The sequence below is a fragment of the Rhinichthys klamathensis genome, unplaced genomic scaffold (genome assembly GCF_029890125.1).
Source record: "Rhinichthys klamathensis goyatoka isolate OS25496 unplaced genomic scaffold, OSU_Roscu_1.1 h1tg000358l_1, whole genome shotgun sequence".
NCBI lineage: Eukaryota > Metazoa > Chordata > Actinopteri > Cypriniformes > Leuciscidae > Rhinichthys > Rhinichthys klamathensis.
Genome location: NW_026606867.1, coordinates 513,015 through 539,350, shown reverse-complemented (window position 1 = coordinate 539,350; position 26,336 = coordinate 513,015). Strand labels below are relative to the sequence as shown.

The window sequence follows — 26,336 nt, the reverse complement described above, 5'->3', positions numbered from 1 at the left end:
AGTCAGAAACAAACAAAGTGACAAGCTGAGCATGGAAGGGAGCATCAGAACAGTAGAATAAAATGCTTATTGTTTTTTAACTTTGGCTCATAATTTACTCATGAATATTATTAAAACTAATTTAATGATGCAGACTAATACTAACAACATTGCAATTATAGGAACAATATTCTCTTCCTTTTTGGCAAAATGTCATTAAGAATAACAAACCATGATAATAATTCATCGTAACAGATATATTTATGTAAAAATATACTTATTCTGACCTGAACTTTTTAAAATATACAAAACAATATAAATTGTATTATATTTTAAATGATTTTTACTTCCTTACAAAAACTTATTGCTGACAAGTGGGTAAAACCTAGTGGTTTGAAAGATAGTGGCAGTGTAAAGATATAAAAAATACAATTAATTAGTATTTGGGGGCTGCACTGTGATCCTAAAATAAGTATTTTAATTTGTCATCAAATGATTTTTGTTTGAATAAAAATTTAATATTTTTTGGTATATAAACTATTGTTACACTGAATAACATTTGGTGTCTTCTGTAAATCATGGTAAAAAATGTATGAGTAATTTTCTTTTGTTCAGAAAAATCTAAAAATGAACAGGACACATTGTAATGTATGGCGGAGAAAACAAAATTTAAAGCTGTATTACACTTATTTTTTAATGCTTGAAAACCCCTTTTCGTCTTTGACCCTCATATCCAAATTATTTTAAAACCATGGAATACAAAAAAATGGCACATTTTAAAAAGCACAAACATACATGCTTCCCTTGAGTGTCAGCCAACTGATGAACACTGACACAAATGTAAAGTACAGTGCAAACAAAGGCCATATTGAAATATCAGAGACAGTGTCCCATTACAGTACTGAAGATATACAAAATACAAAGGAATGTTTAGAACACTTGAATATCATCTGAACCATTTTAAAGTCCTTTTTAACATAACTTTAGTGCAGCGGCAGTCTCGAGGACTAATGAAGAAAGTAGGTCATAATTAAGCAATATAGAAAAACAGACACACACACACACACACACACACACAGACACAGAACACAGACGTTCATGCCCGTGACCAGCAAAAGTTCTTAATCTCTTCATGTCTGTGTGATCCTGCATAAAATGTGTCTTGCTGACTGATTGATGCTTAGTGTCTGGGGCATTTCTCTTCAGCTTGATGGTGATGTTATTAGTATGATGTCAGCTCAGTCTGAGGACGTCACACAATTAGAGAGTCTCTGCTTAGATGAGTGGTCTGTTAAAAAACACCAAGAGCCACACATTAGACACCCATTAGCATGGCGCGTTTGCAGGTGCATTGTTAGTGTGCCAGTGTAATGCAGTATTTACAGCCCATTAGAGTTAGTGATGCCATTTATGGCACATTCAGGCAAACAGAACAAACACATAAACCCTGCCTGAGAAATCAAACTTTTTGATGATTGAAAGCAGACTTGCATACATTCTTGTAAAGAATATGATTTACATTTCAGCATACACAAAAAAAACATACTGTACAATTAAAATCATTTCATATTCAGATCTCTCTGAGACACTCTTTGGAAAATAAATGACATAAAAATACAACAACAAAAAAAAATCTAGGCTGCAGTCGATGCAGTCTAATCTATGGAAGTATGTTTCTTCCGATTTAAAAATAGGTAATTGTAATTCGCAAAAGGTAATTGTGAGATAAAATAAGAAATAGTCACATTGTGAGATATAAAGTCATGATTTTTAGATATAGCCTAGTCACAATTGCAAGAAATAAAGTTTTATTTCTATATTCTTTTATTATATACACTACTGTTCAAAAGGTTCGGTAAGATTTTTTTTTGTTTTTGAAAGAAGTCTCTTAGGCTCACCAAGGCTACATTTATTTGATAAAAAAATACGGTGAAAACTGTAATATTGTGAAATATTATTGCAATTAAAAATAACTATTTTCTATTTTAATATATTTGAAAATGTAATTTATTCCTGAGATGGCAAAGCTGAATTTTCAGCAGCCATTACTCACAGTTTTAAATTACCGGTAAAAAGAACTGAAGTCTGAAATAGGAAATTCTAAAAACAGGTAGCTACAAAATAAACATTACAATTTTACCCGTCAGTCTAGTAGCTCCCTAAATTCTGAAGCTGCAAGAACAAGTCTTATATGTAAATGTAATTGTTGCCCTTTTATTGCAGGGAATGGGATTGAGAGATTTTGCAAGCTGGATTTGACCTTGCATAACTCAAAAGGCCACAGTTCTGAGAAGTGCATGATTTTCTGAAACTGATGTTGGGACTCTTAGAATTTTCAGATTATGTATATAAATGAATCATTCATGTCTGGTGAGCTGAGATGTTTTTTTGACAAAATACAGCTTGTTTTCAAGGATAAAACACTTATTTGTGCTCTTTAACATTTGGGACTTTACATTTCATATTAATGGAATCTCATACATCTCTTCTTTTTAGGCTTGGAGAAAGTTTATTCCACCCTTTAATGTACAGAAACCAGGGCAGACCGTTATAAGTAACTCACCAGTTTCCTGGGTTTGTCCCTGTCCTCCCTGCGCTCCTGTAGCGTATGGGACAGTCCTTGAGCCGGACGCGTGTATGAAAAAGGGCGCATGCCGGGATCAGCAGTCCTGTACCGATCTCTCCCTAAAAGCTCTTCAGTTCTAAACCTCTCCACCTCCCTCTCAGAGTACGGTGGTAAAGAGTCATCCTCCTCGGGGCGGTTGCTAGGTGATCTGCTTTGGTAACAGTCACTGCTCTTCTTGGAACTGCCTTTTGAAGGAGTGTCGCTGTCATCATCAGCCCTCCCACCACGCTCTCCGTGGCCCCTAGCCTTGCGCTCCAGTAGAGTGTTCAGGTAGGTATCGTCATACGACCTCTGGCGAGCAACATAGCGCTCACTGCCGCCTGCGTCACGTCTTTTTGGTGGGGAAGGTGGCGAGCCTCGACGACGCCAGTTGTTATCGTCATCCTCACGAGAATATCGTGGCCTGTCTCTGTATGATGTGGGATGGTCCCGCGACCTTGGACCCATTTCAAAGTCTCGCTGAGGTCCACGAAAATCACCTCTTCGTCGACCGTGTGGGCCATATGAAATGGCAAACTCTTCCAGCTCATCTAGTGACCCCGTGCGCCCCCTGCCGTCAAAGGCTTTGCGTGGCAGGTGCTCAGAGCGACAGTTCCACCTGCATAAACAAACAGTCATGATATTATTAGTGCACACATATACAGGTAAAGACCCGATATACTAACGCCAAAGTTCTTTTTCGTACTTCGCTTAGGGGTGAATAAGGGAACAATTCTGAGAGCGGCATTTAGATGAATATGTAATTATGTGCTGCGCACTTTCAACAATAAAATAAACGACAGAGATGACAGTGGGGAGAAAACAGCTGTTAAGCAAGCGTCTGATCATAGTGATGAGGATAAGTTTGCACAAGCTCTGCAATTTGGCACTCCAGTCATGTTACATCACTTTATATAGTACCACTTTATACTATGTATTGCTTAGTAAGCAAGCAGATTATTAACAGTATTGAAAATGAAAAAACAACAACAACAACATTCAATTAGAATTACAACTTCATTTTCTACTATAAAGCGGCTCTCCAATGTGTTCATGTTTTTACTCGCGGCCATCTGACTTCGACAGACTGAACAGAAGAAATGAACCCGGAGAAGATTAACACTTCAAAGAAGGCGGAGCCTCAGCACACACCTATCTATTACGTAATCGCCATGGACCAATGGTAGCTCGAGAGTGTTTACCAGCCGAAGCAAACTTTTCTGGCAAGCTGTTTCGAACTCCCAAAACGAACTATAAACAATGACGTCACAACAGTTCGATACCCTCATCAACGCTGAATTTTTTTGTTTAAAAATACAGTAAAAATTTTAATATTGTAACAATTTAAAATATTTTCATTTTTAAATATATTTTAAAATGTAATTTATTCCTGCGATGGTAAAGCTGAATTTTCAGCATCATTGCTCCAGTCTTCAGTGTCACATGATCCTTTAGAAATCATTCTAATATGCTGATTTAGAGCTCAATAAACATTTCTTATTATTATCAGTGTTGAAAACGGTTGTGCTGCTTACTATTTTTCTGGAAACCGTAATAAAAAAAAATCAGGATTCTTTGATGAATGGAAAGTTAAAAAAAAACTGCATTTATTTGAAATAGAAATCTTTTGTAACACTGAAAATGTGTTTACTGTCACTTTTGATCAATTTAATGTGTCCACGGACCACCTAACACCTAGCCTGGATGCCAGCCCGAACCCCGCCCACAACATTTTTTGGTCGGGACGTTCGGTCTGGACTCGATCCATTGAGGAGTAATTATGATTGGTTCAGAATTAGTCGGGCCAATCAAATTGCCAGGGCGGGCTTTATACGATGATGGACAGATGATCTGCAGTAACGTAATCATCACGTTATCAAAGAGCGCTTGGGTTGAACTGGTTTCCCTCAGAGATGACTGCCGCTGGAGAACTGAGATGTAGAGATTCCGCTATCGCGTCTGTTGTAAAAGAAATCGACAGCGCATTCATTTTAAAAGACGAACATAGAACTGCAATCAAGGCATTTGTCGATCGGAAAGATGTGTTTGCCGTCCTTCCTACAGGATTCGGCAAAAGTTTAATTTATCAGCTGGTTCCGATGGTCGCTAAGAAGATGGGACGCAATGAAAACGCTGTGGTCATTGTGGTTTCTCCTTTGGTCGCACTCATGGAGGACCAAGTAAAAGAAGCAACACTCATTATTTTACTACTTCTTCCAGCGTGCGTGCAGTTGAGTTCTGTTGACAACTTTGCGTAGCTCATAAAAAAACACGTACTGTGTTGCTCTGATTGGTTGTAGGTCTATCCAATTGAGTGCAGAGTTTGTTTTTTCCTGGTTCGGTTAAGACACGCCTCATAATCAAAGCCCTATGGAGCAGTATCAGACTCACATTCTGACTAGAATATGAGTATGACGAAGTCAGGCTACCTAACACCCTCTTGTGTCTCCAGTTTGAAAATCCCTGTGCTAAATTATTAGGTCATTACACACACCCACACACTCACAAATTGTACCTGTTGTCATGCTCATCCAGTGAGTGATTGCTCTGATAATGTGAGGGACGGAGCCCATGGCCAATCGATGCTGTTCGGAGACGTGCCTCATCAATGTGGTCACTGATGGGTGGTAGAGCCTTCCTCTGGACCTGCCGATAGGTCTGTCTGAAGTCTACGTCACCATCATGCAGAGAGCTTAGTTCTGATAGGCTGCCAGCTGTTGACACAATGACATTATTATGGACATTATGTTCTGCTTTTCTTTTACGATAACACTCACATAAACAACACAAATCTATTGCCATTGTCTATAGCCTGTAGCAGAAGATCTTTATACGGCAGAAATGATGTACTTGGTTAGAATATTATGAATTTTGATCAAGAAGCATGCACAATCACAGATTTATTTTAAAGGGATGGTTCATCTAAAAATTCTGTCATTATTTACCAATTCTCATGCCGTTCCAAACGTATGACTTTCTTTCTTCTTTGGAACACACAAAAAAAGTGTTTTGAATTTTTTTTTTTTTTATGAAAGTGTGACATCCTTTAAGATATCTTCTCTTGTGTTCCACAGAAGATAAAAATCGTACAGGTTTGAAACAACATGAAGGTAAGTAAATGATTTTTCAGATTTTCCATTTTTTGGGTGAACTATCCCATGAATGTAAAAGGCAGGTCCATGGGTGAGTTTAGATTGGAAACGATCGTTATTTTTGCACTTCGATTTAGTGCCGCTAATGTTGCATAAACTACACATATGCCCTTTAAAAGGACAGTGATGATGATATGAATATCACCATGTCATAAGGTGTGTCAGTTGATCACTGTTACATAGCTTTTCACTGACTCAACTTTAAAATGAAAATTCAGCCTTCCATTTTCACACACAAATACAGAAACATGCTGACTGCATACAGGCTTACATGGATGACAGGCCCCCTTGGTAGGGTGGAACTGCGCCAGGTCCCTCTCTACGTAGTACACAACCTTCATAGCGTCCTGATACTGACTGGCCTGGAGTCGATAGCCACTGCGCTCTGTGGACACACATGACCTGTGTGTTGCTACTATGTCCATATTATCACACATACTGTGCATAATTTAAGGTTAAAACACGCACGTAACACTCACACAATACTTAGTTAAGCCTTTACAGAAGCATGCAAACAATTTTAAAATATTGCGTACTGTATTTATGCAATTATTGGATTTCGGGACAAGTTCATTAAACTGATCCAATTTAGCCTGCTGCAGCACAAAACCCTGTCTTCTTCACGTACCACCTGCAATCCAACTCATATAACTTCATAAATTGAAGGAATTAAAAAGTAAAACTGTAAATAAATAAATTATTTAAATTGAGAAATAAACACTTTTTAAAATGTTTTCCTATCCATAAAATTAAATGTTAAAACAATAGTTAAATTTAACAATAAATTAATATATAAGTAAAAACCTTTAAATGCAACTTCTAAACTGTAAACCATTTGCGAAACACTTTTCTTTCTTTATTTGCCAACCAAGTTTAAAAATGCCATCCACTCATGATAAGAACCATAGACTTTCACTGAACCAAGTCCCCTTCAGTGTTTGCCACTCAGCTGAGGGGACATGTTTTACTTGTTGATACAACACACACACAGTGTGAAACCATTCACTAATCCCATAGACAAAACAACTGCTACCTTCACAATGCCAGCTAGCTTGTTCCACTGTCAGCATCTTCAAAACTTAAGATTCTACTTCCAAGTCTTTGTCTACTGTTGTTAGCTCATGTTCACTCATACTCAAATACAGCAACACTCACATCTCATCCAACCACAATTCCTTCCAATTTTAAATGAAGAACATGAAGACGAAAGTTACAGTACCAGCTGAAGAGGATGTAAGTTGAGTTTGATTTGAGTTAGATGATGCAGACATAAGTTGTTCAATCAAATGCAGATGCATTTTCAGTAGACAGGCATTGGAGAGATGTGTTTAAAGAAAAAGCAAAGACTTTACACATGCTGTTGCATTTTCACTTACGTCCAGCTATATTGTTTTGTACTGAAGAAGGCACTATAGACAACTTGGGTTCAATGATGGATGGAGCGGCTGGAGGGACCACAGGAACACCAGGAACGTAGTAAGGTTGATACATAGCAATCTGAGGAGGTTGGCCACTCTTTGCCATCTTCCCTGCTTCATATACTGAGAAGGCGAAAGTGAATGTTTTTTTTTTAGGTTGTGAATATGAACAATGCGTGTAGTATGCATGTGTGTGTTTGTGTACTCACAGTGTTTTGGACAGCAACATGTATCAGGACAGCAGCAACAGCGTACATAACAACAGCAGGAGTGAGGGCAACACTGGCACCAGCAGATCCCAACCAACAACAGGAAGAGAACGCTACCAAGGACGACAACTCCCACAAACACCCACTCTATAAGGGAGACAAGAAAGACTCATTAGGAAACTTGGTTTCCGTAGAACAAGCAGATCCTGAAGGAAGTGCTGTCCTAAAATCATTTTTGCCCACAGGATGTGAAGTTTCTGATCATGACCAACCACAAGGGAGAGTGTGAATGATGCAGAACCTCTTATCTGGACCGTCTACAGGGCTAATGATGAATTTCCTCTGGGTGTGGTGTTAAAATTCCAACGGCATACATTACAGACCCTTTTCTTAACACAGATACTTTAAGTTTCTCAAGAATGTTCATATTTATGTCTCTGAGCACTTATGGAATGGGGGTAACAAGACATTAAATAAAATAAATGAGCAAAGTACATTTTTGGTTGTTTATGAATTTACACCATAATACCATAATAATAATAGAGCTGGGTATCAATACAAAAATTCTCAATTAGATTCCAGATTTGATATTTAAGTTATAATATCTATTTTGCTTACACATTTATTACTAAAGTGAAACTTGGCGTATCCATCAGACTGATACGAACAGTAACCCCTTTCAACAGAGTTCATGAGTCTTTTTGAATGGTTCATTAAAAGGACTGGCTCATAAGAGTCATTTGTTCATGAATCAGAAAAGTAACAATCATGTGATTAAGTTACTTAAAGGTATGCAGTAATATAATGCATTACGTCATGCATATACAGTACGTATAATGTACAGTGATCGATGTCATGCTAAACTGATTGTGTCCTGAAATTTTGAATTATCATTTGTTGTTTTCAGAGGGAACAGATCAGGCATTATGGAGTTTGCTGATTGTAGCAGAGGATAAAGCAGATTAACTGAAAAGGACCTGTGTGAGAGCACCCACTGAAAAGGAAAGGGGGAGAAAGAGGTATGGCAGGCGTACCTGGCATAATCTCCAAATCAAACTCAGGCAAGATGTCATCCAGCACACCTGTCCTACCTGGAGAAGGGAGAAGATCAGATATGAACAGCAGCAGTGGGCAGCAGGTGAAAGTTAAAAGTTTAGAGTCGTGGGTAAAGGCTTGTGTGCTTGTTATTATGGAGTTAGTGGCTGTGGATTAATCAAAAGTCTAAGTTAAAAGCTGATTTGAACTTTGATCTGTGGTTTTAAACATGATTGGCCTTTTAGTCAGTTCAGACTAAATCAAGTACAATGTCTGATATTTTATTCAAGAATACAAAAGTATAAGTCTGCATGTATATACAGTACCAGTCAAAAGTCAGGATACAATTCATTGAATTTATGTTTCTCATGATGCTTACATACTTGAAATTGGTTTTGTAAGCATGAGTGGATGGATACCAGTTTTGGTCACTGCATAATCCCAATACTTCCAATTTTGTAACTTCGTACCTTTGATGACTGTACTATTCTGTAATATAAAAAAAAAAAACTAATAATAAAGAATGCATAGCTGTATCCAAACATTTGATTGGTAGTGTATGTGCATAGGTGTGTATGTGTTTGTTTGCAGAAAAAGGTTTGCCAAGGAAAAGGTGAAAGGTCAAAATCCTCTGTGGATGAATAACTAACTTTAGGCCAGTGCTGTGTTTCTGTAGTGGTTACTGACAGTAATGATATGTTGACATGTTTCTGGTTTCCAGGGCTTATGCTAATGTAGATGTGAACATGCGTTCAGTATTTATATTTGGCCTGAGCACAGATCAGGTTCACTAATGTGCACGAACGGAGAGAGTGGGAAAGAGATGAGGTAGCGGGGGGCTTCAGTGGGGGAGACAGTGGAGGAATATGGGAGACTAATTAATCACACAGCCTCATTAACCATCTCGAAAAAGGGCAAGGGTACGTCATCACCATGGAGACAGTGTTGGCATTGTATGGAATTAAAAGGTGTCCCAGTCAGAGTACTGTCCAATTACCTTCAACAAAGGTCTTCCCTGAGAGTAAAATGAAGGGGTGGCCTTACACGTACAGTCTATTTTACACTGAGAATACTTTGTCAATGGCTGGCACACTGCCAACAATAAAGAGCATTCTCAACATCTAAACTGGCCTCAATGTTTAGCCTAAAACCTGAAATGTTATGTCTGAATGCAATTCATAATGCAACAAGTGTGCAGCAGACCGGATCTTTTCTGTTAAAGTTAGCATGAAATGAAATTTCACCCTATCTATTTTCTAAATGCATTTTATTATCAGTGCATATGTTTTAATGTTTTTGTTTAATTTTAATTTTAATTTTTTTATCAAAATGTCCAAACTTACAAAACTCCATCTTCTCTCTGGTGACATATTCTGGACGTCTCCAATAATTTTAGTCCGCTTAAAACCCACCCCAGTCTTACAATCGACCACAAGCTTGCATTCAGATCCGCCTCCATCCAATCAACAACCGAAGGATAGAATCAACTCCCCAATTTTTTTTTCCCCAATAATCCTTTTCACTTGGATGTACGTCACAATACGGAAGAAAAGAACTGTCGCTATTTCATCACGACTTTAAATTTCGTGAGCACAGATGTATTTTACAAGTCTTAACAAAAAGCTGCAAGTCTTTAAACTGAATGAGAGGGTGTTGTAAACAAATCTGCCCACTGTCAGAGCAGATTTATCTCTGAGTGACAGGAAGTGCTTAGGCAGACAGGAAGAGGAAAAATAATATCCACCTCTGTCTCCTCTACTCCTCCATTACAGTCATTAAACCAAGCGTAACTTGAGAGTAAAGGGGACCTCATGAAGAGACGTAAAAACGTGAAGAGAGAGACAGGCAAGCTCTGTGTAGTATACTGTAGATTGCAAGTTATTATCAGACTTAAAGGGATAGTTCACCCAAAAACAGGATATTTTATTTTGGTCCATAAAATGGAAGTCCATGGGGCCCAAAACAACATTGATCCCCAATGAATTAGTATGGACAAAAAACACTGAGATATTCAAAATGTCATCTTTTGTGATTCACAGAAGAAAGACTTCTTTTTATTTTTGGGTGGACTATCCCTTTTTTGAAATCCACCCTACAACCAATTATGTTCTGAAACACTTTTATGTCGACTGGGAGAAAAATGAATTAAGAGCAAGTATGGTCCAAGGGAATACTTAACTCCACGGGCCAGATTTACTAACAGCTTGCGCCAGCACAAACCCTCTTTTGGAGTTAAAAAACTACTGTCAGGATTTACTAAAGAGATGTAGTGAAAAATTAGCACTGAAAAGGTGTCGACACAGTTAGTTTTGAGGCTGACCTTATTACATATGCATTTGTAGGAGTTTCCCTTTCAGACAAAACATTTATGGGAGGAGACTATTTAAATGAATCACGCAACGTAATCTACCAAGAGCAGTGCAAATTAGGGTCTGGTTTAAGACATGCTTTTTGGGGGCATTAAATAATGCGTTTGAGCAAGTCAATTTACTGGTATTGGCACCATTATTTAACGCCCCCAAAAAAACATGTCTCAAACCCGCCGTCAGTAGATCACGTGCAGAACTTTCCACTCCCATTGACGCTTTTATGGGATTGTGCCCTGTTTAGTAAATCTGGCCCCAAAATGTCAAACGAAACTCAACGGTTTAGATGAAACAATTTTTTTCCACAGTAATTTGTTGTATTACCTATAAAAAATTAGGGCATTTGCTTAGGTAAGCTAACACATTTATGTGGTAAAAAGTGAGTTATTATTATAAACAGCTGAGTTTTGTTTTACATTTTGATTTCACAATAAAACTGTATTGATTCATTTCACCTGTATTGATAACACAGTAAATCTCTGAATACGGTACTGTAATAAAAAAACTGGTAATTACAGTGCAATTCCTAATTCTAAGTAGGCCTAATAATAGTGTTGCTTTTCTTAACATGCATCACTAAGAACCAAGAGCCAAACTCTTGACCATGACTACACAGCAAGTGTGATGAAATTGGGAGTGTCTGGTTCAAAGTCAAATATTATACTCTCCATTTTATAAACCAATTAAATCTTGATTACTCAGAGGGCAGGAGAGACTTCCTCCACTTCTTAGCGCCTACATAACACTCTCGTTGATCCTCCAGTGTAAGCTCTAACCCTCTCATGTTATTTTTCTCTTCACCGCACAGGACTGTTCTGGAGGCCCTGGCATCCTCTGGCCCCTGAAACCCCCTTCGTTCCCATGGAAACGGCTTAAGAAGTGGCTTAAATTGCTCATGTCGATAACGGCCAGTTATTTACTCTTTGTCTGGAATGAGGCGTCTGACTTTGCTTTGTCCAGCTGAAACAGAAATAACTTATTCTGTTGGGGTCCGTCCCACAGCACCAAACAAATTGTTTCTCTCTGCAGTGGTCCTGTCCAGGACGTGTAAAATATGTGAGGTTGTCCTGATCTGCCAGGGAACAAATGAACAATAGCTTCTCTTATTAAGGATCTGAGCCATGTTGAGAAGCATGCACCGTTCAGTTGTTGCCATGGTAGCGCTTGTAAGTGCACTTAGGAATTCAGTGAGGGATTGGCATTAACAATTATTTAGATACAACAACCAAGCATCCACACACAAAAGTAAACACTTTTGGAAAGCAAGGTCTTAGAGAGCATGCTACTTTTTCATTGAGAATTCTATAAACAAATCACATATATTGGGAGTCCCTAAAGCACAGCGTTAACAATTTAATTTAGGGTACAATTCTCACTATAGTTGCTTATTAGCATGCATATTACTAGGATATTGGCTATTTATTAGTACTTATAAAGCACATATTAATGCCTCATTGACCATATTTTACATCCCTAAATCCTACCCAATACCTAAACTTAACAACTACCTTACTAACTATTAATAAGCAGTAATTAGGATTTTATTGAGGCAAAAGTCTTAGTTAATAATTAGTTAATAGTGAGAATTGGACCCTAATCTAAAATGTGATCAGCATTCACTGACACTATTTCAAGCATGTTTAACAGTTCAGACTTTTTGAAAACCATGTTATACCCATCTAACAAAATAGGTTCCCATTAAGTTCCCAAAAACGTTATTTCTGAACTTTCTTTCTTGATTATGCAAACGTTAAGGGAACATTTCATGTTATCATTTTGCAAACATAATGGGAACGTTATTGTAATGCTAGCGGGAACAAAACAGATCGAGCAGATCTATGTGCAGGGTTTACAGAATTCTGAACAAACAAACAAAACATAAACTGAGACTAAGAACTAAGGAACACAACAAGCGAGGAAACACGAGGAACAGAAGAACGCAAACCATCTACATGTAACAGCAAACATCGACTAACAAGGGTAACAAGCTAACAAGACACACCTGGGAACAATTATGGAATTAATCAACATGAAAAACTACAAACGTGGCATAAGAAACCGGAAACACAACAAAAGTCCTGACAGTTACTTTTGAATGTTCTCTTTAGAATTTTTTTCTAAACATATAAAAAAAGCATTAGCCGAACATATAAATGTTTTTGAGCTAAATCTCTGAGAACATTATGAAAGATCATATAACTTTGAACAAATGTTTTATTAACATTTCTGGAAGAGTATGAATGTGTACGTATGTATGTGTGTCTATTAGTGTGTATATGTATATGTTTACATTATAACCTGTTGACTTCCCTGGACTAAAGGGTCTCTTTAATATAGTGCTAGTACTAACCGATTATGGAAACAGGTTTTATTTTTTCTTAAATGTTACATTTTGAAAACATTTCCATGTACATACCCTGTGTTGACTGTTACTGTTTGTCTTAGTTCTAAAAAGTTATATAAAAATAAAGTATAAAAACAACATTACTGGAAGAACGTTTCTTCACAACTTTAAGAGAATCTAGCTAAAGTACTCACCCTGCACCAGTAGCTCCACCTGGTCTTCATTTTTCCCTTCCAGATCATCAGCAATGGTCACCTTACAGAAATACACACCGCTGTCGCCCCACTGCAGCTGTCCAATGTGCAGATCTGCTTCTGAAAAGGACAGAAAACATTATACTCATAATATTAAACCAAATTGAAAAAATTTATTTAGTTTTTAATATTTTTCGGTTTTGGTTTACATCGTAACATTGTCAGTTGTGCAGTTTGTTTGATCTGAATTACATCAGTCACTTTTAGCACTTAATGTTTTTATTCAGTGAGAACAACACATGATTCATACACATTATCTATCTGTTATATTTTGTCAGAACAATCATAGTCTTTGTTGGAGAGGTGACTGGAGGAGGGAGAGCTTTAATGGCTAAAGTCAGACGAGAGGGTGTTTGCGTTTGATAAGGAAAGCCGTGGGGGTGTTTTGTGAGGCCTTTATGAGGTCCAGCCCCCTGACCATTGTGCGACCTAGAAAAAAAACAGCTCTATTTAAGGAACAGGAAAACACAGGACAATCGGTCGGCTGGGCTTCCTAGGAGAGAGTGGGTTTACACACAAAATTGCAGACTTGAGCGTATAGAGGAGGCTCAAAATGTAATAATATAGCATGATGATTTTATTACACAGTGGCCCCAAGAAGTATTTGGACCATTAAGCCACAAGTATGAAGTCATTGCATTAAAAAGAAATATTAAATAAGCGGCATCTGAAAACAAATTATGCTAGACTTTTTCTCAGAACTGATGTCATTTTTCTAAGTCATTTTGCAATTACTTTTAACCAACTGATCCCAAGGCCATGTTTGTGGATGTATGATGCCAGTTCCCCTTAAGTTTACACAGGTGCCCAAGAAGAGTGTGTAGTTTATCACATTAACTACACTACCACAAACTGTTTTCAACATTGATAATACCTTATATAGCATATTAGAATCACTTCTGAAGGATCATGTGACTTAAGACATTTTAAAATATATTAAAATAAATTGTAATAATATTTCACAATATTACTGCTTTTACTTATTTGTATTAAAATAAATGGAGCCATGGTGAGCATAAGATAATTCTTTCAACAACATAAAGATTTGTACTAAACCCAAACTTTCGAACAGCAGTATTTCAAACCTATCAAACTTAACTATCAAGCATGCTTGAGCTGTCTTCTTTTAAATAAATTCTACTTAGTTTTTTTTTCTAATGCAATGAAATGTATACATTTTTAAGTGTAACTTAGATTTGTATATGTTATTATGCCAGCGTTGCTTCATAAATCCCTCTAATCATGATGTTATTTAATTGACTATTAAGGTTGCTGAACCTGTTGACCTTTTTACCATTTTGTGTTTGACACTAACCTGTTGAATTGTCTAGTTAATAAATGACCATGGAAGTCTCCTTTGTGAGTAATTAAGTTTGAAATTTCACTTTCCAACTGACTAATGCTGTCATTTTAATGTGCCACTTATTGATCTGAACTATATCTGACTATAAAGGTTTATAAGGTTATGATCATATTCATGACAATATTCTGCCTTATATTTGACAGAACTTAACCTCTAATCAAGCTAAACAACCTCCATCAAAAAAGTGCAGTTATAAGACAACAAAGACATTACTGTTAATGATGGAGATATCTCTTCCTTTGTAGTGTTCTGCTAAGGTCATGGAAGCTCCCTGTCCTGAGGCCACGATGCGGACCGTGCGGCCCTTGTCAGAGCAGTCCAGATGAGACGTAGCTCCCAGATCAGATACGCGGACCCCCAGGGACTCAGGAAAGGTGAAGGAATCCCGAGTGCGGTCTGTACAGTAAGACTTGTACCACCACTGTACCACTGCGGTTTGAGTGGAGTGAGTGGTGTAATGACACGGAAGAACAATGGAGGAGAACAGCATGGCAAACTTCTTCTCATCTTTCACAATCACCTGTACACCATTACAACTTTGCACTGTGCCAAAAAAAAGAGAGAGAGAGAGAGATTTATAGTGAGAAACAAAAGATTATTACTGAATGACAGCAACACAATTACACTCAAAGTTATACACTACACACCTTTTGCTTAAATGTTTGCCCTGTTTTGCAGTATGGACACTAGTAGTCAAAACTAGCTAGCGAAAATCAAAACCAGTCTCCAGATTTCACAGAAAACCGTGCATGATGGGCACGACTTCAATTTTTGAAGCTTCAGAGGATATAAAATGTATGACGTTTTCTCAGTTTGTCATGCATCTCATACTAACATATGTGAGTTTGTTGTGTTCAGAATGACTTAAAAAAGATTCCTCAGTGTATGATGGCAGGTTTATCTCTGTAACCACTTATAATGTCAGCATATTTGTTTTGCATTTAACTGTTGTGACAGTTAGAAGAAAAACAGTTAGAATTAAGAAAAAAACTTATTATACAAACACAACATTTTTGGGACATCTAAATGCAGTGCAGAACCCTGTTTTGTGTGATTTTTAATAAAGACAAAAACTCCAGACCTATGCAAATGTTTGTTTGTAGTTACTGATAAATATTATATTTGTTTTGTAATAACTTGGGTAACAGTACTGAAGGTTGAGCTTGATGAAAATAAAGTCAACATTGCAATTTACTTAAAGGGTTAGTTCACCCAAAAATGAAAATTATGTCATTAATGACTCACCCTCATGTCGTCCCAAGCCCGTAAGACCTCCGTTCATCTTCGGAACACAGTTTAAGATATTTTAGATTTAGTCCGAGAGCTTTCTGTCCCTCCATTGAAAATGTATGTACGGTATACTGTCCTTGTCCAGAAAGGAAATAGAGACATCATCAAAGTAGTCCATGTGACATCAGTGGGTTAGTTAGAATGTTTTGAAGCATCGAAAATACATTTTGGTCCAAAAATAACAAAAACTACGACTTTATTCAGCATTGTATTGTCTTCCGGTTCTGTTGTCAATCCGCTTCAGTGACGCTGGTGATGTAAGACGCTGCTGACGTGTATCTGGTGCGTCTGTGTATTCGGGTTCAAATAAATATGGCTGGGCAAAAAAATGCAAGTCTTCCTCTGTGTCGAAATCCTTAGACATGTTTGCGAAGATTGTTTTGTTTACAGCGTGCGTCTCCCTCAGACTGTAAACGAAGCTCGGGCGCACCAGATTACACGTCAGCAGCGTCTTACGTCACCAGCGTCACTGAACGCGGATTGACAACAGAACCGGAAGACAATACAATGCTGAATAAAGTCGTAGTTTTTGTTATTTTTGGACCAAAATGTATTTTTGATGCTTCAAAACATTCTAACTAACCCACTGATGTCACATGGACTTCTTTGATGATGTCTTTATTTCCTTTCTGGACAAGGACAGTATACCGTACATACATTTTCAATGGAGGGACAGAAAGCTCTCGGGACTAAATCTAAAATATCTTAAACTGTGTTCCGAAGATGAACGGAGGTCTTACGGGCTTGGAACGACATGAGGGTGAGTCATTAATGACATAATTTTCATTTTTGGGTGAACTAACCCTTTAAAACATTGAGAAACTTAATATGAATTAATTAGTTAATTAAAATGATTTTCTTGTCTTCTTGTCGTGTACAGTAATGTTATTCAATTGGTGTCACAATTATAATAAATTTGTATGTTTTGTATATTAAAATTAGCTAATTGTTGCAAAAAAGTTTTGAATGAAAATAATTTTAACAAAATTATGACTCTTTTTATTTTCATTGTTGCATACAGTCAAAAATGAGAAGATAATATCACCATATTAAGTGGTTGACATTGGGTGTTTAAAAGAAGCTAAGTTTGTTGTAGGTTAATTTTGTACTATTTCTAATTTATCAACAACAAAATATGTTTTTGGTGCCTCTAATGCATAAAAAATGAGAGACAAAACTGCATCCTTTCCTTTTTGTGGAATTTAGTGGATCAGCAAACACACCCAAAGAGAGTAATGCAAATTCCAAGATACAGTGAGCTTTCAGCGGCAACTGTAATGACTACTGACCTGTTCATGATTAGTATTATGGTGTTTGAGTCTAATGGTATGTTTCATAGTGTCAGAGACAGGCATGTGTTCATTACCCAAAGCCCTTTCTCAGACTAGGCCTAACTAACCAGTGCATCAAAAAAAACTGATTTTGCTCACTGCCTCTTTTCGAGAATGCTTAGTCACTCCATTCCAAAGGGAATCAGCAAGAGATTACAAGGTGAGATGACCTGAAAACAACCCTAAAAACATCTGGATCCAGTCAGTCAGCATTTGAGTGTGTGTGTGTGTGTGTGTGTGTGTGTGTGTGTGTGTGTGTGTGTGTGTGTGTGTGTGTGTGTGTGTGTGTGTGTGTGTGTGTGTGTGTGTGTGTGTGTGTGTGTGTGTGTGTGTGTGTGTGTGTGTGTGTCTGTGTGTGTGTGTGTGTGTGTGTGTGTGTGTGTGTCTAAGCATGAAAGAGTGTATTTGTCCAGCCGTGTGTGGGAGATTATGGAACAAAAAGCTGGACAAAATCGTAGAAGTTCCCGAGAGGAGGATCTGCTGGTGTCAAAAACACAGAGAGAGAGAAAGAAAGAGAAGTGTGAGTAAAGAAAGATAAATTCCATGCTATGCAGGGAGCGCAGAGACGTGGGGCCTGTAGTTTTTTGTAGAGACGTCACCGTTTGTTGCTCTGACTGTTTGGGGTGGAACCCAAATATTCTGAGAAAACTCTTATGAAAGATCAAGTTTAGTCCAAGTAGAGCAGAGGTCTCTCCCACAAACACAGAGACACCCTAAAACTCGTCAAAGGGTGGAGCACACCGCATACAAATATACAACTGCCAGTCATCACAGATGTCTGGATGAGATCTACACTCATTCATTGCAGCCTTAGTGGAAACAGAGCAGCTTCCTGAGCATTTTCCAACTGTACTTTAGAATGATCATGTTTCTGAGGGAAATGTAGGCGAGAATTCTTGATTACATTCATTAATACTCAGTCCAGGGTAGATGGGGTCCTCCTTTTGTCCTCCCGTTTGACTCATTGTTTGGCATTACGGTGAACCCCCACCCACTAGACTCAGTGCAGGAGGGGGATGTTGAGTTCCCACCAATAAGATACACTCATTGACTCAGTCATAGATGACTACCCAATTAGGTTAAAGAGATTTAAACCAAGCCGTTAGTAGCAGGAAACTTTACTTGATTGTATGTTAATGAGCTGCTGGTGCTAACTAAACCATTATATGTATTACATATTATTGCAAATAGTATTCAGCAGTTCAACAGCTCAAAACAACTTTTCTCTACAATGTTTATGCAAATTCACACATACACTGTCTACTGAGAGGAATTTTTAAAAGTGTAGTTTTAGTTCACATCAGTCCACAAAGTTGGCCACTAACTTGCTCATAAAACAACCATCATATAGTGTGTTGTCTCAGTTGCATCCACCATTCAAGAACTGATACAATGCAGCTGCACTCCCTGACACACATTCCAGCAGCACTTCCCACAATTCTTCTCTCCCACAACAACAACTTTGGGATGTTAAATAGTTTCAAATGTTCAGCATAATCTGGGCTAGTACAATCTTGAACTGTGAAGTCTTTTAATTTTATATACTTTTATTTACTTATAAAAGCATACGTGAATGTATGTATGTATGTATATATACAGCCATTCTATAATCATCAATAATCAATATAATAAAGATTATTGTTGAGCAAATGTAGGCTACATTTTTTATTTAAATCAGAGTCATTTATTTTATTATTTTATAAGTTTTTAGCTTTTAGTTTTGAATATAACACACTTATTTTACAATAAAAAGTGCCCAACAGACTCTCATTAATATATATATATATATATATATTGTAATTTTTTTTTTTATAAAATTTGTAAATTATAAAAGTTTTGTCAGGTGTAAATGTAAATGGAGTAAAAACCGTCGCGAGGACCCGTGATCAATCTAAAATTAAAGCCGGGTAGGGCTCAAGGTTCTCTCTCAACCTGTTGCTTTAGTTGTCTGTCTCAGTTTTCTATTTCTATATCATGACCAAAAGGAAAACAGATGAATAACTTACGTGAAAATAGTATGAAAAGAATCCAGGAACCGTGTAACAAAACCATGATCCAGTTTAGTGTGGTTTATATTGCAGCTATCTAGTCCATCTTGCTCCGGACTGTTACTCGCTTGCTTCATCTCTGTCTGCTCTGCGCTGGTTAGAAAGAGCGGACTGTACCACTTTACTAAAGGGGGAAGAAACTGTGAAAATTGCAACTAAAATCAATATATGCTAAACGGCTATTGAGATGAAAAAGTAATTTGATAATATATATATATATATATACTTTTAATGAAATAGTTGTCAAATAACTATCATCATAAACTACTTTACATAACAGCCACCGACACGGTCTCCCAATCTTCTAAAGTGGATGCGTCTTTCAGAAAAATACTGCAACATATTGCATTCAACGTAAAAAGTATAGGGCAGGGCTGTAACTTAAGGTGACTTTAGAGCTTGCTCTTGTTACAAAGACACATATTAATGGAAAAAAGAAAAATAAACAGTTATACATTCAGTATTTTAAAATCAGTTATTTATTTAGAATGTGACAAGCAAGTGTGTGTAACATGAATTAGTTCTAGCCATTTTGATAAATTCCAACATTGTGCCATAAAATTACTGAAAATGTCCTAACCAGCTCGTAAAACTGCTCATAAAAATTATGCAGAATTATAAGGATTGCAAAATATAAATGATAATAATTAAGTAGGGACTATTTCATTGGATTAAAAAAAAACCATATACATAACATGACAGGTTAAAAAGTTTTTTCCATTCTTATAATAATATAGAAATGTACAAAAAAAGTGGAGAGATGTCACCGTCCTTAAGCACCATTCTGACCACCTGCCCAAAAAATGACTGAACACATGCATGATTCAGAAGAACAAAAATATGATTTTGCCTAATTACTTTAGCTGATAGTCAGAACAAAAAAAACTATATGCTGTATATAAAATACTATTACAATCCTGTAAAATAAAACAAAAAAGTAAATAAAAAGGATAGTTCGTTGAGGTCAGAAGAATCAGATGCATTTGCCACTGCAGGGATAAAGAACAATTTTTTTGGATTATCAACACAGGAAAAAAATGTAGAGGCCTTGGCTCACGGCCATCCTCCTTATAGCAACATTTTGATGGCTGTCATAATAATTCAATGGTTCATCACATACTGATTATCATACTGATCTTAATGATTTTATCTATAGCGATCTCTATGGTCATCATAGCGATCTCTGCGATCATCATACCTATCTCTGAGGTCATCGCGGCTACCTCTTCGATCATCATACCGATCTCTGAGGTCATCGCGGCTACCTCTGCGATCATCATACCGATCTTTGAGGTCATCACGGCTACCTCTGCGATCCTCATAGCGATCTCTGAGGTCATCACGGCTACCTTTGCGATCATCATAGCGATCTCTGAGGTCATCACGATCTCTGAGGTCATCACGGCTACCTCTGCGATCATCATAGCGATCTCTGAGGTCATCGCGGCTACCTTTGCGATCATCATAGCGATCTCTGAGGTCGTCACGGCTACCTTTGCGATCATCAGAGCGATCTCTGAGGTCATCACGATCTCTGAGGTCATCACGGCTACCTCTGCGATCATCATAGCGATCTCTGAGGTCATCACGGCTACTTTTGCGATTATCATAGTGAACGCTGAGGTCATCAGGGCTACCTTTGCGGTCAACATAGTGGTCACTGTGGTCATCACGGCCACCTCCATTGTCATCACTTCGAGCTTTGTCAGGTCTCTCTTCAGTGATGTGCAGATTCCCTTCCTCAATATATTCTATTTGTGGTGTGTCATGGTATTCCACCACTGGAGTTCTGAGGCATAAATAAAGTAAACACAGATTAATAAAAAAATAAAAAAAATAATAATAAAAACCAGAACCACCTAAATGCCAACAAACACTCAATTTATAGCTTCCAGGGGATAAATGGCAACCTATTCCACTTGACTCTTACTCTTTTGATTTCTGTTTCCGTTTGCGGACACAGCAGATGATGATTATTATAAGCACTGCAGCTCCAGCAATACAACCAGCAACAATGCCTATTGTGGCAACATTCATAGAGGCTGTAAAAACAGAAAGATATGGAAATTAAAATGTAGCAAATTAAGCTGAAAGTCTCTGAGGTCAATATTTCATGCATTAAAGGTGACAAATCAAAGTTATTAATCAGTTAAAGTGCTATAATTGGGTCCCCGGTGCATCTACCAACCCAGAAAACGTGAAAAGTGACAACCCAGTAACTTAGTTTTGGTAAGCCTTTCTCTGCAAGCATGTAAAAAAATAGGCCAATCAGATTTTGCTCCCCTTCTGACATAGAAAGGGGATATTATAATATTACGAAAATTAATCTGCAAGTTTCCACCCATGGTGCTGCCATTTGGTTTTCGCAATTGACAACTGTCACGATTCCTGTCTTGTGTTCCCCTTGTCTTATGTGGACCTTTATCATTTCCTGTACTGTGCCATGTTTTGTAGTCCTTTGTAGTTTTCTTGTTTATTAGTCTCTCCAGGTGTTTCTTATTAGCCCCGCCCCCTTGTTATCTTGTTTATCTTGTTTGCCTGTGTATTTAAGTCTCTATGCTTCAGTTGTTGTTTGTCGGTCTTTGAAGTCGTTTGCTGTTTCCTGTAGCTGTCTCTCTGTTCTGAGTTTCCCTGTTTTCCCTGGATTACCTGTCTGTGTTATTAAAGTGCTGCAATTGGATTCACTCTTCGTGTCATTCCTGACGCCACGTTACAACAACAGTGTAACCAGTTATAACACAATGGGAAAAGTTCGAGCAAAGCATGCAAACTGTTCTGTCGTTTCTCCAGAGACGAACACAGAACACTATTTAGAGTCCCAGCCTCAGAGGAGACAAGTGAGCAGTGGATTTATTTTATTTAATTTTAAACGGAAATCCCCCAGAAACACATGAATCAATGTAACTCCACAACAACTACATAAATGTATCCACTATCCATTCCGAAAGGTCCAGGTGCAGTCTAAAAGTTGCAACCTCTTCCTGAGTCTCTCTCCTCCTGGCTGCACTCCACTACTGGTTATTTCGGAGATTTTGGATGACTGAGATTCGCAAGTATTGTTATTGTATCCGAATTCCGAACTAAGCTCGTGAAAGTATCGGTCTTCTTCATTTGCTTTTAAAGGGACACATACAAATACAGTGCGTTTTTTCTCACACCCAAAAATGCTGTAATAAATGACCTGTGGGGTATTTTGAACTGAATCAATCTGGGGACACCATAGATTTATATTACATCTTGTGAAAAGGGGCATAATATGTCACCTTTAATCTCAGTAAATTACCATAAAACTGTCGGATTGACTTTTCTGATAAACCTTATTGCTATCTGCTGTTTACACAAGCAACAGCGTTTTAATTTTTTATTGTTAAAGAGTTAGTTCAAACTAAAATAAAAGTTTTGTCATTAATTACTCACCCTCATGTCATTCCAAACGTAAAACTTTCGTTCATCTTTTTTAGGCTATCAGTGAACCGAAACAGAAACTCAACCGAACCTGCTTGATGTGCAAGAACAAACCTCATTGGTTCTTGCGGAAGCTCAAACGTGCTGCGTAACACTTGAGAATGAACTTAATTGGTTATTGCACATCAAGCGGACATGCTTGAGCTTCCATTTACCACAACTGATTTGTGAGTTGATGAATGTTTATGCATAAAAGGAATGGAAAAGAAACTCTGCACCGCTCATGCACTAGACACCGAAAAAACAGTGACACGCAGTGCAATGGACAAAGATGTCCATGTAATGTAGAAAAACTATTAAAAAGCAAAGCAGTGAAAAAAAACTTTCTGTGTGTAATCACATAATTTCTGTCAAAACTTCTTACATCAGTGTACTTCCGCAACACATTTTGGAATGCAAAGTCAAGCTTAAGTAGCTAGAAACATCAGCGTACTTCCATGTTTCAGACCTCAGAATAACTAACCCGATCTCATGAGAAAATATAACAATTTTTACAATGTGACAATTTTGTATACATTTTTGTACAATGTGACATTGTGTCAAAATATATGATTTTTAAGAAAACCATAAGTGTGAAGGTCCGCCTCTAATCCCACCCATAAACCTAACCATCAAGCTGGGCCAGAATAAGATTGTATGAAAATGTACAAATTTGACCAAACAAAGTTACAAATTTTCATGAGAGTGTGTTGGAATAACATAACAATGAGGAGTGTAGTCTATAACAGATTAGGTCAATTGTCAATGTCATGTTGACATTCAGATAATTGGATCATTATTGCTGTGATTATTATGTTTCTAGCATGTTATATGTTTGGCAACAGTTGTTCTAACCCTAATTGATGGAGTGTGTAGCTTTTCATTTCTTCAACAACCATGTAGGAAGACACATCATGGCAATATTCCATGATGACAACGCCAAGATACATCAGTCTCAAATTGTGAAATAATGGTTGGGATGGAGCATGAAGAATCATTCTCACATGAATTGGCACCTCTGAGTCCAGACCTTAAATTCATTGAAAGTCTTTGGGATGTGCTAGAGGAGACTTTACAGAGTCCTCGACTCTTGCATTGTAGATACAAGATCTTGTATTGTGTGAAAACAGAATTCTTGCATCTCTTACACCAAAATCCTCTTAATGGAAATGAATGTTGCTTGATCTGTTTTCACACAATACAAGATCTTGTATTGACAATGCAAGAGTCAAGCTGTAAAGTCTACTCAGTACAATAATCTGGTACAATAATCAAAACATGATAAAATAATCTGAATAAAATAAATCTGGAAAGTAAACACTCATATAAATTTATACAGAAAGAAAGCAGGCAATACTCACATGGCATTACAGACAATGTCATGTTACATTTGGCTGATCCGACCTTATTGGTTGACAGGCAGATATAGTAACCTGATGTCTCCATGGATGCATTGACCAAAGCCAGAACTCCATCCTCTGTTACACAAAATCATGTGTAAACTTTAGCGTTTAATGGCAAAAATTTTTTTATTAATCTAATCCACTGAAAGAGAGAGCAAACTTACTTTCAGTGGTTTTAAGAGGAAATGCTTTTGGGACATTTTTGACATCATATCTCTCCCATTTGTATGTGGGTGATGGCGAGCCCTCCTCAGAAACACAGGTTAGGCTAATATTGTGTCCATATTCTGCGGTGCCTACTACCTTACAAACAGGTTGTGATGGTGCAACTATAAGACAAATGTAGATATGCATTCAACGTTTTTAAAAAGGATTCCACTTGCCATGTATAGTTATATGGAATTTTTATTTTGAGATGTTAATAAGTTATAAGTTTGACAAAGTGCCAGAGATCTTACCCTGAACCAAAAGAGAAGTGGAGTCGGCTGTTTTGCCTTCAATGTCTCCAGGAATCTGAACATAACATTTAATTCTTCTGCTTTCTTTAAGAGTGACTTGTTTTAGTGTCAGTTTTGATGTTTTTGCATCAAGGTCAAAGTCTATCGAGGCTTTGCCTTCATACTGTGGTCCAATGTCTACTTTGCGAGTATTGGAGTAATAGCTACCAAAAAGTACCTAGGTCCAAAACAAAGAACCAATTATACATTAATAAACAGTCATTGTTTTTACACTTATCATGGTTAGTGGTATTTTGGTAGACAGTTGAAGAAGTTTATCAATACTGTCAAATTTTTAGGCTTACCTTGTCTCCAGATGTCTCATCAGAATGACCACTCCATGTTATAATGATAAGATCGTTTACTTGATTTTTAGGTTTAAAATTACATGTAAGGGTGACATCATCACCCCTGGCAACCTCCACAGAAGCTTGACTCATTGTCACTTCCAGTCCAAAACTAGTCGACATCACTATGAGGCAAAAACGAGACCTTTGTGAATATCACACAATGTCACAATCTGAAAATATTTAGTAAAATTCCTTGTATTTCTACATTTGAAAATCAATCTCATTTACAGAATCACAAATCTACATCACAACTTAAGTTTATCAGTAAACTTCATCAGCAATACATTTGGTGTGATTATATTATTATACATTCTGCTAAAATATGAACTTATTATTAATACAATTTCTTCATTTAATTATTTAATATGAAATCATTACAGTGTTTAAGAATGCATAAGTCCACCTTATTTGTAAACTGTCTACTGATGCTTTGTATTGTGTCTAAAGAGCTCTATTATGTAAATGAATGAAACAAGTAAAAAATTCGCCATTTTGTAGCCCTGGTGAAAACATTAACAACATTATTACTTGAAAACATATTTTAAATGAAATTTAAGTGTCACATGTTGAACAACTGACAAGAAAACAAATCACTTTTGTGACCCACACTGTTATCTAACATATAATGTCATTGATTTGATCTTGCTGTACTCAATGTAAACGTCATGAAAGTGACCACCTCACCTGATATTAAATATAGGCTGCAAAAAATCAACTTCCAGTTGGTCATTTTGTCGCTGTCCAGTCACACTGCAATAGATGATGTTTTGCGGAATTAATTTGTATATATAGGCTACACATATATATATATATAACCTATATATATATTTCTCATATATCCTTATCTCATGGCTTCCTGTGAACTCCTGAAACAGTTTTGCTTCTGCAATCTGCACCTGTGTGACTGTCTCTACCACACCTATATTGCACTTTGGAGCCTTTCCTCTCACTCAAAGTTTTACAAGTTAGGTTGTAACAAAATGGCAGATGTGATATCATAACCAGGTCATAACAGTCATATTAGTAAATAGTGGGAGTCATTGCTGGGAAATGAACTGACGTAATGGGGTAGGGGTTGTTATAGCCGCCAATAAGGGACAAATTGAACGTATTACATATTAGTTCTTGAATTTTATTCTGGATTATTTGTATACAATATCACTTGATAAAACGTAAGTTTTACATACATAGGGCACACTCACTAACACTAACAAGCTTTACTTGTGTTCATGTCAGTATAATATTAAT

At 37.1% G+C, this 26,336-nt stretch overlaps 2 protein-coding genes across 4 annotated transcripts; both read right to left on the bottom strand.

The window, feature by feature from the left end:
* Positions 1 to 654: 654 nt before the first annotated feature.
* ildr2 (immunoglobulin-like domain containing receptor 2) lies at positions 655 to 19,497 on the bottom strand. 3 transcript variants are annotated; one of them, XM_056232908.1, is made up of 10 exons: positions 19,353 to 19,497; positions 14,939 to 15,268; positions 13,303 to 13,422; positions 8,398 to 8,454; positions 7,364 to 7,510; positions 7,113 to 7,277; positions 6,008 to 6,121; positions 5,100 to 5,298; positions 2,543 to 3,203; positions 655 to 1,267 (listed from the first exon to the last, which is right to left on the bottom strand). In XM_056232908.1, exons 1-10 carry the CDS (start codon positions 19,396 to 19,398, stop codon positions 1,232 to 1,234), a joined length of 1,875 nt encoding a protein of 624 aa, XP_056088883.1. In that variant the 5' UTR covers positions 19,399 to 19,497; the 3' UTR covers positions 655 to 1,231. The 3 variants fall into 3 exon arrangements, with proteins under 3 accessions (XP_056088883.1, XP_056088885.1, XP_056088884.1); XM_056232910.1 differs by lacking the exon at positions 6,008 to 6,121; XM_056232909.1 differs by lacking the exon at positions 8,398 to 8,454.
* A 664-nt stretch (positions 19,498 to 20,161) lies between these two features.
* Positions 20,162 to 25,887, bottom strand: gpa33b (glycoprotein A33 (transmembrane), paralog b). Its single transcript, XM_056232912.1, has 7 exons — positions 25,773 to 25,887; positions 25,044 to 25,210; positions 24,700 to 24,916; positions 24,406 to 24,570; positions 24,200 to 24,316; positions 21,325 to 21,436; positions 20,162 to 21,183 (listed from the first exon to the last, which is right to left on the bottom strand). The coding sequence occupies exons 1-7, from the start codon at positions 25,816 to 25,818 to the stop codon at positions 20,541 to 20,543; spliced, it is 1,467 nt and encodes a 488-aa protein (XP_056088887.1). The 5' UTR covers positions 25,819 to 25,887; the 3' UTR covers positions 20,162 to 20,540.
* Between the last annotated feature and the right edge of the window lie 449 nt (positions 25,888 to 26,336).

Bases quoted from the DNA above. Each gene is read 5' to 3' on its own strand.
- gpa33b (XM_056232912.1), bottom strand. From the start codon at position 25,818: ATGACCAACTGGAAGTTGATTTTTTGCAGCCTATATTTAATATCAG. The intron at 24,317-24,405 runs GTAAGTTTGCTC...TTTGTGTAACAG, and splicing joins TCCTCTTAAAACCACTGAAA to AGGATGGAGTTCTGGCTTTG. The intron at 21,437-24,199 runs GTGAGTATTGCC...CTGTTTTTACAG, and splicing joins GACATTGTCTGTAATGCCAT to CCTCTATGAATGTTGCCACA.
- ildr2 (XM_056232908.1), bottom strand. From the start codon at position 19,398: ATGGTTTTGTTACACGGTTCCTGGATTCTTTTCATACTATTTTCAC. The intron at 7,511-8,397 runs GTACGCCTGCCA...TCTCCCTTATAG, and splicing joins TGATTTGGAGATTATGCCAG to AGTGGGTGTTTGTGGGAGTT. The intron at 7,278-7,363 runs GTGAGTACACAA...TCGCCTTCTCAG, and splicing joins ATGTTGCTGTCCAAAACACT to TATATGAAGCAGGGAAGATG.